Source organism: Felis catus, chromosome D2 (assembly GCF_018350175.1).
Source record: "Felis catus isolate Fca126 chromosome D2, F.catus_Fca126_mat1.0, whole genome shotgun sequence".
Classification (NCBI taxonomy): domain Eukaryota; kingdom Metazoa; phylum Chordata; class Mammalia; order Carnivora; family Felidae; genus Felis; species Felis catus.
In genome coordinates, this window is record NC_058378.1 from 67,734,481 (window position 1) to 67,749,844 (window position 15,364).

The 15,364-nt window shown below is 51.3% G+C and overlaps 1 protein-coding gene across 1 annotated transcript; it reads left to right on the forward strand.

Moving 5' to 3' along the window:
- The first annotated feature begins 1,050 nt into the window (after positions 1-1,050).
- DUSP5 (dual specificity phosphatase 5) lies at positions 1,051-14,143 on the forward strand. The gene is made up of 4 exons (XM_023240910.2): positions 1,051-1,639; positions 6,636-6,784; positions 9,649-9,868; positions 12,648-14,143. The coding sequence occupies exons 1-4, from the start codon at positions 1,261-1,263 to the stop codon at positions 13,046-13,048; spliced, it is 1,149 nt and encodes a 382-aa protein (XP_023096678.1). The 5' UTR covers positions 1,051-1,260; the 3' UTR covers positions 13,049-14,143.
- The last annotated feature ends 1,221 nt before the right edge of the window (positions 14,144-15,364 follow it).

The window sequence follows — 15,364 nt, forward strand, 5'->3', positions numbered from 1 at the left end:
GCCCCTGCAGCTTGCAGAGCCCCTGGCGCGAAGCTGGCCCTCCAGAATACTTGCTGAATGGGTGAATGCGTCCAGTTCACCAAGATTGGGGACGGGAAGCCTGAAGCTGCTGGGGACCGGTGGGGGCAGACAGCCTGGGATTAGACTTGATCCACAGATAATCCCCCAAATCCAGAAGCCACCTGGACAGCAGCCTGGGACTGAGCTCCATCAACGGATGCATGTTGATGCCGCAGCTGATTCCGTGACAGGATTTTCCAGGGGCCAGAAAACGGCTCCTCAGAAAACAACTATTCTAATTATTATTGGAGTGCGACAGAGAAAAGGCCTGTCAATCCTTTAAGGGCAGAATCCATATGGGGAGATTAACAGCTGGCTCTCCTCTCCATTTTTACTTTTCAGCACTTTTATTACGGAAATTTTCAAGCAAACAGAAGAGTGGAGAACACAGTATAAGGGACCCCCCCACCCCGTACCCATCCCTGAATTTTAACGATTACCAACACAAACCCAATCCCGAGTCATCGGTATAGTCCACCCCTTGTGAAGCAAATCCCAGCTATCATCTCGTGTGCCGCCGTCAAGGCTTGGGTGAAGACCAATGCTCATTTCCGATTCATGTGGGGGCACCGGCAGCGGGCTCCCGGAGCCCTGCCTAGTTCGGTGTCTGGCACGGCCCCCAGCAGGTTCTGAACCTACGTCTCTGAAACTCGAAGCCGGGCTGATTATGCGGCGCCGGGCCCTGCCTCCTCCGCTTCCTCCTCTTCCCGCACAGCGTGGGTCACCTCGGCCTCGTAACGCTCCTGACACCCCACCGGCAGCCCCCGGTGATGCGCGAGTGAGTGTCTCCGCGCAATGCCACAGAAAGCAGAGGGAGGCGCCTGTCACTTCCTCTTTCTCCGGCTGACTAACGCCGGGCGCCCGCCCCGCGCCTCCGGCTCCCCGGGGGTGTGGCCACAGCCCGAAGGGGGCGGGGAAATACCCATATTTGGCCTTATATGGGCAGCCACGTCACAGGCCGCACACTCATTCACATAAAACGCCGCGCTGCCGGCGGAATCCCCGGCTTCTGGGGCGGCGAGTGGCCCGGCCGGGTGCCGAGCGTTCGGGGCGGGAAAGAAGAGTTGAGCGGCCGCTCCGGCGCCGGGCTCGGTCGGCCGGCCGCAGCCTCGCGGGCCGCCCTCCCGTGCCTCGCCAGCGGGCACCCTGGCCGTGGGCACCTGCGGGGCGCGCGGCGCGCGACCGCTGGGCGGCGGCGGCATGAAGGTCACGTCGCTCGACGGGCGCCAGCTGCGCAAGATGCTCCGCAAGGAGGCGGCGGCGCGCTGCGTGGTGCTCGACTGCCGGCCCTACCTGGCCTTCGCCGCCTCGAGCGTGCGCGGCTCGCTCAACGTCAACCTCAACTCGGTGGTGCTGCGGCGGGCCCGCGGCGGCGCGGTGTCTGCGCGCTACGTGCTGCCCGACGAGGCGGCGCGCGCGCGGCTGCTGCAGGAGGGCGGCGGCGGCGTGGCGGCCGTGGTCGTGCTCGACCAGGGCAGCCGCCACTGGCAGAAGCTGCGCGAGGAGAGCGCCGCGCGGGTCGTGCTCACCTCGCTGCTCGCTTGCCTGCCCGCCGGCCCGCGGGTCTACTTCCTCAAAGGTGAGCGCATCGGGGCCGCCGATTCCCTGTCACCAACCACCAATCTGCCACCGCGCCGGAGAGTCCGGGGCTCTGGGGGTCCCCTCCTTGTGCGGGGCGCCGTCTTCGACCCCGGACCCTGTAGTCTCCACTTGCCGGAGCCTGCACGCTGGGGCTTGACGTGCGCTGGGGAGGGCACCGCCACTGTCAGCGCTCAGAGCTTCCCCCTCCCCACTCGAGTTCCTCGAAAGCTCCCGGCGGCAGGTCCGCCGGGGTGGGTGCGGTTGGCTACGCTGCCGGGGGCGCCCCTTCTCGGAGGCAGGGGCCGTCGGCCAGGACTGGCGCGGGTCTCCGTTTCCCCGCGCCGGCTTAGCCGCCCTCGCTGGGGCCTGGGCTCTGAGTCTTTCTGATAGACAGATCTGGCGGGATCAGCAGGTCGCCACCCCCCGGAGCGTGGCGCCGCGGTGTCCCCTTTCCTCCCGCCTGGAAAATAAGCGTACGTTAAGGTTGTCTTCACCGACCCCTCTTGCCTTTTTGACCCTGGCGAGTCCCTCCCCTTCCTTTCCATTTTATTTTACTGCTTTTTATTGTTTTCCTCCGGCCTTCCTTTCTCCCCTCCCAGACCTTTCTCTAGCTCAATTTGGAGCTGACAGCCTTCCCACCCTTTTCACCCCTTCGCTCTACCGCCCGGAGAAAACCCCCGCAGGGCTGGCCTCCTGCTGTCTCCCCGGGGTGAGGGGCGGCTGGCAGTCGTGCCAGGACTCCGGAGAGGTGCAGCCAGGACTCAGGACCTTAGTGGTGGAGGGGACTCCGTCGCCTTTGGTTTGAGATGCCCCAGAAGCTGCCCCACCAGTCAGCCCATTACACCTGCTGGAGAAAGGACTTGGACTTCCTGGTGGTGTGGTGGGTGACTGACAAACTACAGAGCAATGATTCTTGGGCCAACTCCTGTGACTTTTCCCGCCTTGTATTTGAGTCCTTTGTAACCTCGAATGTATGAAAGACCTAGCCCACAGTGCAGAGATGAGGGTTCAGCCCAAGCTGTGCCCCAAGGCCCTGCCAACCCTGTTGCAGACACCTTGAGATACCACAGTGATGTGGTTCAGAACTCGAGGGCAGTGAATGGAGGGTGAGGGCCTTGTTTTAAAACCATGCAATTTGGGGAATTTCACACGGTCCAGGCCAGGAGATCACATGGGCAGCTCCCCCCCCCCCCCCTCGTATTAGCACCTCTTGTAGACTGTCCCTGGTTGATTCCTCTTAAGGTGGAGACAGGCAGAAGATGCTCTTCCTTGTCCATCATCCTCAGCCCTCAGGGGATGGAGGGATGCCCTCCAAGCTCTGCAGAAGTTTCACACTTAGCCCCGGATTTTTTTTCTCTTCCTGATGTGGTTTTTGTCTCCTGTTCTTAGCAATGAATACAGGAAAAGCTACCGCCTCCCCAAGTATCATGAAAGATATGTTCCAGGAAACTCCTCCTGGTACTACCTCGGCTCCCCACCCCTCTTCAGCACTGGGTGGGAGGAGGGGGGGCATGCTGATGGTTTAGAAGTTACTGCCACAGGAAGTAAGCAGCTCTGTAGACTCACATCTCCGGAAAATTCATGTTTAACTGTTTTTTTTTTTTTTAATGAGAGTAACATTCACAAGTAAAAATTTTTAAAGCACAAAGGCTCTACAATGAAAAGTGGGTTTTCTGCACCCCCTAGAACCTACTTCCACTCTCCGGAGACAGCCACCCACTATTTCTCTTGTTCGTCTTTAGACAAGTTAATTTGCCATGAGTATCTTTAAAACATAGAATGGTTTTGTGTATTTTCTATTCATGCCTCTTTCACTTAACTCGATCTTGGGATATTTGTCCATATCAGAGCATACATGTCCACTTTGCTTTTTTTTTAAATTTTTAAAATGTTTTTATTTTGAGAGACAGAGCACAAGTGGGGGAGGGGCAGAGAGAGAGGGAGACACAGGATCTGAAGCAGGCCTCAGGCTCTGAGCTGTCAGCACAGAGTCCGATTTGGGGCCCAAACCTACGAACCATGAGATCATGACCTGAGCCAAAGTTGGACATTTAACCAACTGAGCCACCCAGGAGCCCCAATTTTACTTTTTAAACAAATCCCCTGGTGGCAGCTGGCTGATTACTTTTCAGCCTCACTATTTGAGGCAGTGTGGTATAGTAGATCTTTGTCCAGATGCTTTGCATGTGCACTATCTTTCAGTAAAATTGCCGGGTTGATATTGTGTGTGTTTTAATTTTCGGTGTAAGTTGCTTGATACTTACCGTTATAACATTACTAAAATCTTAAGTTGTTGCCAAAGAAAATTTTTTTTCCTTATCTAACTCATGTCCAGATGTGAGTTCAGGTTTTATTTATTTATTTTTTTAAGCTTATTTATCTTGAGAGAGAGTGCACACAAATGGGGGAATGGCAGAGAGAGAGGGGGAGAGAGAGAATCCCAAACAGGCTCCATGCTGTCAGTGCAGAGTTGGATGTGGGGCTCCAGCTCACAAACTGTGAGATCATGACCTGAACCAAACTCAGGAGCTGGACACTTAACTGACTGAGCCACCCAGGCACGCCTGAATTCAGGTTTAAACTAGTGGCATTTCAGATCTTGGGAGCAATGCCTTTTACGCTTCCCTTAATCCTCCTCTCATCCCCCCCCCCCCAAAAAAAAAAAACCCGCTAAAATGAGGTGATGACCTAATGGCATTGTCAGTGTGTATTTATAAGCAGTGTGCATGCACCTTCTCTGCTCCCCTGGTAATGCAGTGGTGATCAAAAGCAGAATCACTCTGAAGAGGGTTGAGGCAGCCAAAAGAATTGTCTAGGCTCTTGCAACTCAAGTGAGGCACCAGAGAAGAATGTTCTGTCTCTCCATGCCTCTGAAAGGAGTGGGTGAAAGACAGAGACCCTCTAATCTGAAGGACTCCTGACCCCAGCTTGAAGAGACAGGACACTGTTTATCTGGCCCTCAGAGCTACGCTGAGAATCTGTGTTGCTTGCCTTATTTTGTCAGTGGGCAGGCAGGACCCAACCCACACCCGCACCTCCTGTCTGTCCTCCTAACAGCCAACTCTTAAGTGCGCTATTTACAGACAAGAGATGGGGTGGCCTGAAGGCTTGCTTCTCTTTCCCAAGCCTCATTCTTGGGAAAGCTTGGGAACGCCTGGGCCACTCTTACTCCAGATTCCTGTTCCGTATCACTCAGTTTGTCTCCTGGAACCCAAAATGTTGGAGGCCCAGGCACAGGAAGTGATTTACTAGCTAGGGACACCTCTTCCAGCGAAGCTGTATGTCTGTGTGTCCGTGTAAGTCTGACATTCTTTCTGCCTCCTAGGAGGGCAAGGGCCTAGGGGCTACGGTTGGGAGGAAGGGGAAACTAAACCACAAACACCGCCACCTTCCACCTCCATACCTCCATTGCTCTCTGGCGTGGTCTTTTGTCCTGACCGACCCAGAGGTCCAGAAGCTCATCTGGGGAGGCCCAATGGGCTTTTTGTTAAAGTGACCACAGAGGAGATTTGAGTGTACTCACTGGGGGCGGGGGCAGTTCCAGCAAGCTGGGAGGAAGCAGTAATGGCAAGATGACTCATTCTAGGAATTGGCTGCAGCTTCTGGGAGGGAGCTGGAGACCGCCATGGTATCCATTAACCATTTGTCTACTGCAGGGGGTTAGAACCACCACATGCTTCACTGTGGGGCTGTAATAACACCAAGAGACAGAAGAAAGAGGGGACTTTGTAGAAAATACATGGCCTCTACAATGTGTATCTAATTGATGATTTGACCCCAAGTGAATTTTCTGGGTCAGAAAAAAATTAGAAGCAGGTTTTCTGGAGGCTCTTGGATGGGCCTTAAGTCCTCTTGGATTGGGAGCAAGGATGTCCCCAAGTAAAGCTGGCCTATTCATTGAGGCTTCTGAGGCCAGTTTTTCATTTGGTTCTTTCCCACTGAGTGCTGGGCCTTAGACTTTTTTTTTTTTTTTTTTTTGCATTAAAAACATTTTTTTATGAATATAGTTTGTTGTCAAATTGGCTTACATACAACACCCAGGGCCCGTCCCAACAAGTGCCCTCCTCAATGCCCATCACCCATTTTCCCCTCTCCCCCAATCCCCCATCCACCCTCAGTTTGTTCTCTGTATTTAATAGCTGAGACTTCTTTGTATACCCAAGTTTCTATGACTTGGTCACAGATAGGTTTTACCTTAAGTGACCCATCTGGAGAAGTTTATCATTTGAGGATATGTAGTCGTGCAGAAAGGTCAGGGAGGTGAGGTGATCTTCAAGGGGAGAGAGACAGTTCTTACTTACTGGGACTGAGAATTAAGTTCCAAAGGCCTTGGATCTCCAGTTTGGTTTGGAAGTTAATTAACTAGATTGGTTACTCAAAATCGGACCTATAGAGAGGATTGTCAGCAGTGTTCTGAGCATCTTGGGAGTGCGAAAGGGCAGGGTTGTTTTATTGCACTGAGTTTCAACCTCATATTGGCCCCCATTCCCTTATGAATAGAGAGGGTTCTGTCTATAATCCAGTTCAGAGCTAATGGGCTAGGGATGAAGCCAACCAATTTAGGAGTCTCTTCTTGCAAATGAATGAAATTCTGTATAATCACACCTGCATTTTAGACAAACAAGTGAAAATAGCTTTTGTTTTCTGGAGGGATTTGGTTAATATTTGCCAGATGTAGGATACATTTCCTTTCACAGTTTAAGCTGCTTCTGATAGACGCAAAAAGTTAATCATTGCCTCTCTGAACTGTAGCTTGTTAGAAGAGAGGGGAAAAAAGTGTGTGTGGGGGGGGGGGCGGGGTGAGGGGGGTGTAGCCCATTTCTATTCCAAAGCTATTAGTTGGCTTGGTTCAATTTTTCTGTAAGCCCAGAATCTGTGTTAGCATAATATTCTTGACTCTTCCACACTTGGGGTATTGACTAATTGGGGGCATTTTCTGAAAGCCTGAGAAATCAATGCTTAACATCTCTCTTCCTTTTTTGTTTTCCTTGCAGGAGGATATGACAACTTCTACTCGGAATATCCTGAGTGTTGCGTGGATGTACAACCCATTTCACAAGAGAAGGTTGAAACCGAGAAAGCCCTCATGAACCAGTGTGGGAAACCAGTGCTCAGCATCAGCTACAGGCCGGCTTATGACCAGGTACGTGGTGTGGTCTTGGCTGCTGACTCTGTTCCTTCCTCGGCACCCCAGCTCTTCCTCTCCCCGCTCAGCAGCACCGGTTCGTTCTTTCGTGGATCAGGGTTTTGGGCAGAGCCCTCGAGCTTCAGAGAGCTGTTACTTGCCAACTTGAGTTTCCATCCAAGAGTAAATGGGCTTCTTTCCAGCAAACAAGCTGACAAGAGCAAACGAGCCACAGGATGCTTGACAGCTTCTGGAGAAAAGGGGAAGTGAAAGATACATTATTATTAGCTGGCCTAGGAAGTGCAGAGAAGCTTCAAAATATCGGTTTAGGTTTCCCTGAAGGTGTTTCAGAGCCGACTTTCAGGCTTCCTGTGTTGATCTTTCCTGATCTTTTCCTGAATTGTTCATGCTCTGCAGTTTCTACAAACCAGCCTAGTACCTGTCAAAGTGTGTCTTGTTATTTTTAACTGAAATGGGGCTGGGGGAGAGGTTGAGGGAGGGTCGTGGAGAAACAACCCTTGGGATGGCTAAGCAGTCTCTAAGGGTTTCTGGTGCTTACAATTCCATAACTTCAGAAACCAGAGCAGATCAAGAGATATTATAGAGGATTTCACACTCACTCAAATGGGGGGGGGGGTGGTTTCCTTCAAAGAATTTATGCCTTCTGACAACTCACTAAAGGATGAAAATGTGGAAGGCTCAGTCAGGGATTACCTACAATGTTGGAGGATGGGCAAAAGGTGGGCAAGGTCCCAAATCTGGCAGAAACCATAGATCAAAGCCCACCTTCCCATTTTACAGAGGGAAAAAACTTGTCTCACAGCTGGTGAAACGATCTATCTGCAAAGAATCCTGGCAACAGTAGGCCCAGACCTCCTCCCTTCTCTCAACTCTGGTTCTTTGCAAGACCTTGTTCTGTTTTCTACATGCCTTCTTTTAGGAAGGGGCCATCCTAGCCACCTGACCTGGTAGGAGGAGCTTCTCAAGGTTTTCCCAGAAAATAAGAATATATCCAGATCATAAAAAGGAAGACGTCTGACTGTTGTTTAAAGTGTCAGCTGCCTAGCATGAGCAGAGCTTTGCCCCTGCGAATAAACTTCCCAGTAAAGCCAAGTGACTTCCCTTGAATGGGATCCTGGGTCAGGGAGCCCATTAGCTTGGCAAGGTGCCACGGTTATTATTTTGTTTTTCTTTATTGAAAATACAGCCTATGATGAACCCTCAAGCTTTCAAGCCATGGGCATGCGGCTTAGCTGGATTCCTATTTTTGTTTGTTTGGGTGGTGTTTTCCCCTCACTTCTCAGAAAGTGAAAGAGAAACAAGAATTGGCAGGATATCACGAAAGCACGACAGACCTTTGGCCGAGAGGACTGGGGAGGCCCTGATGTGTCTCCAGGGTTCATCTGGGGAACCCCCTCGTGCTATTTCTTAGAAGCGCTTCTGCGTTGAGAGAAGCCAAGCCAAGGTCGTGTTAACCTTTGGGGTTTCTTCCTCTTGAGTCTAAACAGGATTCAGAAAAACAAAGAAACGTGGTTTCAGGAGTGTGTTGATCTAGGCTATATAAGTAAGTGGATGAGATCCCAGGCCCGGTTTGTCAGTGTTTTCCAGGCACTAAAAGGAGAGAGAGATCTATGTAGGTGTGTATAAAGTATTAAGTCCGGGGCCAGCTATTGTAGGTGCTAATAAAATAACTAGTTGTTACTTTTACTATCCTTTGTAAAATCGTCCATAACTTTCTTCTGATTAGCCAACCTGACCTTTGCCCAAACACTTGATTTCTCTGGAAAGAAAAAGCACACGCTGCATGATGGATAATTTGAGAATTGCCTGCTGCTGTCCCTCATCCTATGCCTCTTTCCCTACTGTGGATCTGGCTGAGTTTCCATTCGACTTTATTCCAGGACAGGAAGTGGAAACACAGGAAGCAGATGGATGATATGGGAGAGGCTCCCAAAGACGCAGCCACTGTCCCCCCTCAAGCACAGTGTCTCCCTCTAAATCGGGGAGGGGGGGGCTCCCATTGTTCCAGTTTTGACTGGCTTGTCTTGCCACCCTGGAGATGCTAAGACTGCCACAGTCTAGCTGTTCCTTTTAACTTTGCCTCAGGGGAGATGGTCTCTGGTTCTAACTGGGATCCTCCTTAACGGGAATCCTGGTGTGTGGGTGGCCTTCCAAAAGGCTGATGTAAGCATCTTTCACGAACCCTCAGCGCTACCTGACAAAGATCAGGTGTGGGAGAAGCCCCTCTGCCCATGGCTTAACAGCTTTTCTTTAAGGATCCTGGGTAAACAGTGGTTGTTTTCACTTCTAAGAAGCATCCTTTTGGGGGGCACATTTTAACATCGCTAAAACCACGTGCACCTTAGGATCAGTGTCCTAGGTTTGATAAGATACACTATAAAATATCAGGACTGTAAAGCAGGGTTCTCATCTTGTTGAGTTTTATCTGCTTCCCTGAGAGAAAAAAACAGGGCTTGCCCCAAGGTTAAAAGGCTTGCCCTGGTTCTCTCAGGGCAGCTAGAACTTGGGACATTAGCTTCTCGATTCTTCCCATTACACATAGCTTCTCGTCCCCATCAGCACAGGGAAGCTGGTAGCATTTCCTGCCTCCTCAATCAATATGTGTAAGAAAACGAAAATCTTCGCCGTGTGGGCTTTGCCAGTCACTGAGTCACAAGGTAGCAATGTAGGGTAGAGAGTTGGCCGGGGTGGTGGCTCCACCCACACTCCTGATTGAACTACCCTGGCTCTGAACTCTCTACCTGGAAACCAGAAAGGGAACCTCCCACCCTCCAACAAGTAGGTCAGGCTTGTTTTGTTTCCTCTCCTAAATGAGCAAGCTAATCCGATATTCCCTGGCTATCCTTTGCCCCTGCTTCCAGGGCGGCCCGGTTGAAATCCTCCCTTTCCTCTACCTTGGAAGTGCCTACCATGCATCCAAGTGCGAGCTCCTCGCCAACCTGCACATCACGGCCCTGCTGAATGTCTCACGGCGGATTTCCGAGTCCTGCACGACCCACCTACACTACAAATGGATCCCCGTGGAAGACAGCCACACAGCTGACATTAGCTCCCACTTTCAAGAAGCAATAGACTTCATTGGTAGGTTCAGTCATTCGCCCTCCGTTGTTTGGGGAGCCGCCTAGGGCACCTGTTCTGGTTCTGATGTACTGATGGAGGCTACCTTTGCCAAGAAGAAAAACAAGCGTCTTGTCTGTGCAACCACCAGGAGCTGGAGGCGGGAAGGTTTGCAGCCACCAAAGATGCAGAGGGGAGGATTCGAGTTGCTATTAATAGGAGCTTTAATTTGCAAGATAAATGAATTAATATCATTTTATGGCAGTACTCACTGCCGCTCGTGTTATTTTTTCAAGCTGGGTGGGATGCGGTGTGTCCGTGCGTAATGCCCCACGCCAGGGAAGCAAGGGAAGGAAAGAACCATCCCAACTGTGCTCCTACGTAGGTTGGGGTATTTTTAAAAAGCAAACAGAAGGATTGAGAGAGCACTGCTTAACACGCTGAGCCCCGAGGGCCCTGGCAGCTTTTCATGGTTTTTGGCAGACTGCTTCAGGGGCAATTTGTTTTGCATTTTCAGCTAATTTTGGATTAAAGATAGCATTTGATCAAGCTTCATGCTTTGCGCACAGAAAAGTTGTCATCTTTTGTACGTTGTGTTAGGCAGTTATCATTTCCTCCCCTGTGCAGGCCTGGAAGCCTCTGGCCCCTCTGCCCGGAGAGGGCTTTGGGCCTTGGGTCCCCACCTCTTCAGCATAACCTTGATTTTTCTCTCATTTGACATCTTCTTCCCTTTCCCCCATCCCTCTTCCTCGGCTGCAAGGCTGACTTTTTGCTGTCTCAGACTTGCAAACACCACTCCCCAACCTTGTGGTTTTGCCTTCTTTCCCAGAGTCCTTCTTTCCCTTGAATATGCATAGCTATTGAAGCTGAGATGTGATTTTCCTTATCTTGTTTGGAGGGCTTTTGGAGGGGGAAAGGCAGATGTTGGCCACAGCAATAACTACTTAGTGTAATTAAAGCCCCCCCCCACCCCCCACTCCGCCTAGCTTTGGCCACCTGGTGGGCCCAGTGCTCATCGCACATGGTTTCTCCTCTACAGGAAACCCCCTGGAAAACTCACCAGAGGCAAAAAGACCATGTCCTGGTCCCCTGAGCCTCTGGGCTGAGATGATTCCTTTGGCTCTCTGAGAGGCAGCCCAAATGATGGGTTGCGAGTGGGAAACCCTTGACTTTGTCTCCCTGACCCTGGGAATGCCTTGCCCTTCTCTGCCAGTTATTTAATTACCTAGATAGCTCCTCGGTGAGGTCATGAAACCCGCCCCCGTCCATTTCTCAGAACCCTCCTTCCCCATCCTGTGTGTTGTGTACATAACCGCACAAACCGACAGCATCTTGAAAGCACAGGATGCTTTTCCCCAGACTTCTTGCCCTCCTGGTAAAAGGAGGGACTGAGGCCATACCCTGTGTTGACCTCCTTCCCAGGGGAAGGCCCTGGGAAGGTCACTTGGAACACCAGCCCTGAGGGGTAGAGCGGAAGCAACACGCTCTAAGCCCTTTGTTTTCTTGGATACAGCACTGGTCAACTAAAAGCTAGCCTACAAGGAGCAAAAGAAAATCAGGAGCCATGACCCTGCAATCCTAGGGGTTGGGGTCCCCTTTGAACTAACTTACAGGGGCTTTATTTCTTTTGAGTCAGACTAAATTGGGGGTACCTCCAATGAGCTACACTGAGCGCGTCCTTTGGGATCTTCGTTCTGCTGGGGAAACTCCAGGGTTCCTCCCTGCCTCCTCAGGAACTTGATGTTTTAGATCTTGCGGATTCATTTACAAACGTCTCCAACTTGAGGAGGGAGGCGGGTAAGGGAGCTGACTTGATTTTCCCTTCGAAACCTTCGGTGTTTTTGTGTACTGTGGCCTCACACCGTGCCAGGTACATCATCGAACTTCCTGGGTCGTAATGTACTCATTTCCTCATTAGCAAGAGAGGGAATTGGAGCGGCTGTTTTTCGTGGGTTTTAATTGGTGTGTGTATGTGTGTAACCTCTTGCCCCTCATTTTTAACTATTGTAGCTCTTTGGGGGAGAGGAGCGGAACAGGAAAGGAGGGCACCCCCTAGTCATATTGAGCTAAAGAATGCTGACTGATGGTGGCAGCTTGATGGCAGTGACTCCCACTGTTGTGCAAGATGGAGTTTGCGAAAGCCATTTCCATCCCCCGGCCTAGTAAGCGTCACTTAGCCAGGGCTATAATTAGTGGCTGTGCACTACTTATCGTATGTTTGGCGGTGGGAACCCTGGGAGCTGAGCCAAGCATCCCGCCCCTGGCACAGCCAGAGAGGGTGCCCAGCGAGGCTGACAAGCCTCCAGCAGGAGAGGACTACTGGGTCATCACCGTAAGACTCAGATCCTGAGACACAGGAATTGCTTTTCCAAGTCAGTCTTTGTACCTGGGACCCTCTCAGAGAAATGTGCCTACCCAATAAATTTGCACGCAATGTCGAGGATTTCCCTATGCCCTCTCGAAACCCATCCACGGGACCTGAGTTAAGATGGCATTTCCAGGAAGGGATGTGAGACTGCTGGACTCCAGGTCTGGCCTGCTCAGGGGCAGAATCTATGCAAGTATCCTGGCGAACAAGGAGGCACCTCTAAGGATAGAAAGGTCCTAAGTGGGGATAGACCTTGGTGGGACCCCAAAAGCTCCGTCCTCGCCAAGGGGCATCAGAGACTGTGTAGGAACCTCAGCTGTCGAACAGACATGATATTTTGATAACCAGGTCGCTTTTGTGCTTAATGCTTGTATCTTGGCATTGCCTTTTGGGTTCCAGTCCCAGCTCATCCTCACTGTCTTTTCTTCCTTCCAGACTGTGTCAGGGAAAAGGGAGGCAAGGTCCTGGTCCACTGTGAGGCTGGGATCTCCCGTTCGCCCACCATCTGCATGGCTTACCTCATGAAAACCAAGCAGTTCCGCCTGAAGGATGCCTTCGATTACATCAAGCAGCGGAGGAGTGTGGTCTCGCCCAACTTCGGCTTCATGGGCCAGCTCCTGCAGTATGAGTCTGAGATCCTGCCTTCCACGCCACAGGCTCCCTCCTGCCAAGGGGAGGCAGCCAGCTCTTCATTCATAGCCCATTTGCAGACATTGAGCCCTGACGTGCAAGGTTCCTACTGCACATTCCCTACCTCGGTGCTGGTGCCAGTGCCCACCCACTCGACAGTCTCAGAGCTCAGCAGGAGCCCCGTGGCCACGGCCACATCCTGCTGAAACCGGGATGGGGAAACAGCCCAGTCCCAAGAACAACTGTGATTCTGCTTTCTAAACTCGTGGACATTTCATACCTGTGCAATACCGAAGACCTCACTCTGTCCCACTGCCCCACTGGGAGAGTGAGCACCAGGCTTGCAAAGGAACTTCACACTGACATCGGGGATAGGTTTTCGGGACCGAAGGAAGGCCAAGCCATCATGAGAGCACAGCGCGTGCCAACTACTGTACTTCCAGACCCCGTGCCCTCTCAGGACCGCCCAGTCCCTGCACCTCCAAGTTTGCCTTCTCATTTCAAGCGTAAGGCAATAAATCCCTGCAGCAGCATGGGAGAAAGCAGTTGCTAGACCGGGAGAAAAGGCAGTTATGAAGCCAATTCGTTTTGAAGGAAGCACAATTTCCACCTTACTTTTTTAACTTTGGCAGTCTCAGTATCTGTCTCTGTTGCTTCAGGGCATAAGCTGATCACCACCCAGTCGGGAAAGTAACCCTGCAGGGTTTGGAGGGACACGATCTGTGTGCTGCTTTGAACACTCAGATGTTTTTGAGGCTCCCTCTTGGGGCCAGTAGAGACAGGCGGTTGAAGTAGGGAGACACTGACCTATCTGGGTGTCCTCTCCACCGTGGGTTCTTCCCTGACTTCGGACTTCGCATGATTCTTACTCATACTTGAACCTTTCTCATTGCACCTCTCCTCAAAGCAACTCTTCTTCAGACCTTAGACCAAAAATCACCCCTTCGAGGTGGTAGCAGTGGGTGCCAAGGGAAATAGGGCACCCGCTGTCTGGGTCAGTGGCATTGAAATGGTCGTTTTCCCCAGTTTGCCGTCCTTCATGTGTGCTTGTCTCGTCTCCGGTGACACACGTCTTCATCCCTGCCCCTGGGGGTTGTCTTCAAGCTGTGGACTTCTGGGGTTTACAGATTTTGTAATGTGGTACTTCTTTTTTGTCCGTAGGTTCTTTCTCCAGGGGAAAAGGCAATAATTTCCTAAAATCCATGTGAATGTGAAGAAAAGCAGTATGTTACTGGTTGTTGTTGTTGTTGTTATTGTTTTTTTATAGTGCAAAATAAAAAGAATAAAAAGAAAAAAAAAAACACTTGTTCGTCGTTGGTGAGTTGGGGTAAGGTAGGAATACATTTAGGTGGGGACCCAGCCTGTCTCCCTGGATCCAAACGAATGCTATTTCCAAATGAGCACCAGGGCAGTGGTGATGCATGTGCTGCTGGAGGCGTGAGGCTGTGCGTCCGCTCATGCACTGGTGATCTTAACGATACAGAATATTGCCTTCCGACCGAGAAGCTTCCCTGAGCTCACTTGCAAGTCCTTAGGTGAAAGCCACATGGAGAGGAGGTCAGAGCATTCATCCACTCAGGGCTCTTCACTCCCGTGAGTTCAGGCAAAGACTTCGCCTTGAACCTCAGATGCTTCATCAATGAAATGAGCGAACTGAGCTAGATGATCCCTTAAAGCTCAAGGGCCCTTGGTTGCAGCAAACCAAGGCCAAGCTGAGGGCCAAGCTTGTGGTCAGCCTCCTTGTGTCTGGTACATGGGAGACACTCAGAAAAGGTTGAAAAAATGGCTAAGTGAATTAGGTGACTGTTCACCATAAGTGCCTACTCCCCTTTTTTACTCTTGGAACTAAATCTTCCAGATAATTCCTTCAATGAGTAGGTTTACAGCCGAGGCTGGATTGCCTTGCCTGCTGAGTTATTTCCTCTGTCGGTGGAGGAAGGAAGGAGCAATAGTGACTTCTCCCCACACCTGAGAAGGCTTCTGCCCCAGCCTAACTCTTCGGGCCTGTTTCCTAGCCAGCACCTGAGATGGAAATTCCCCTGGTACCTAGTGGGAGTTCTTTGGGCCCTCAGGGGCCCAAAGAGGCCACCAGCTCCCCCCTCAGGCACCATGTCAACAAACAGCGAGATGGCAGCCTAGCCCGGGGTAGCCCAGCTCTTTGTAAACATCTCAATTCAAAGGCTTTGCTTGAGGCCTTGCTCTCCACAAGCCTTTCCTTTTCCAGACTCCCCCCTCCACAGATTCCTTGGAAAGTCCTCAGGTAGGAATGCCACCCAGACTAGTGAGACTGCATTTCTTTCCTTCACTCCATGCCCCTCATCTGCATAATCCAAGCACGGCTTCCACACAAAGAAAGCAGAGTGAAGAACATTGGACAGGGAAGGGGCGCCCCTAACTCCAGCGCTGTGGAGCTAATCTCCAACAATCTCGCTGGACCAAACTTGTCCAGGGCTTGGTCTAGTTGGTGCCTGAGTTCCTTCCCAGGCTTCAAATCCCTGAGGTTCTGCTCAGCCTTGGAACGT

Excerpts from the sequence above, each read along its gene's own strand:
- DUSP5 (XM_023240910.2), top strand. The coding sequence starts at position 1,261 with ATGAAGGTCACGTCGCTCGACGGGCGCCAGCTGCGCAAGATGCTCCGC. Across the intron at positions 1,640-6,635 it reads GCGGGTCTACTTCCTCAAAG|GAGGATATGACAACTTCTAC; the intron begins GTGAGCGCATCG and ends TTTTCCTTGCAG. Across the intron at positions 6,785-9,648 it reads ACAGGCCGGCTTATGACCAG|GGCGGCCCGGTTGAAATCCT; the intron begins GTACGTGGTGTG and ends CCCTGCTTCCAG.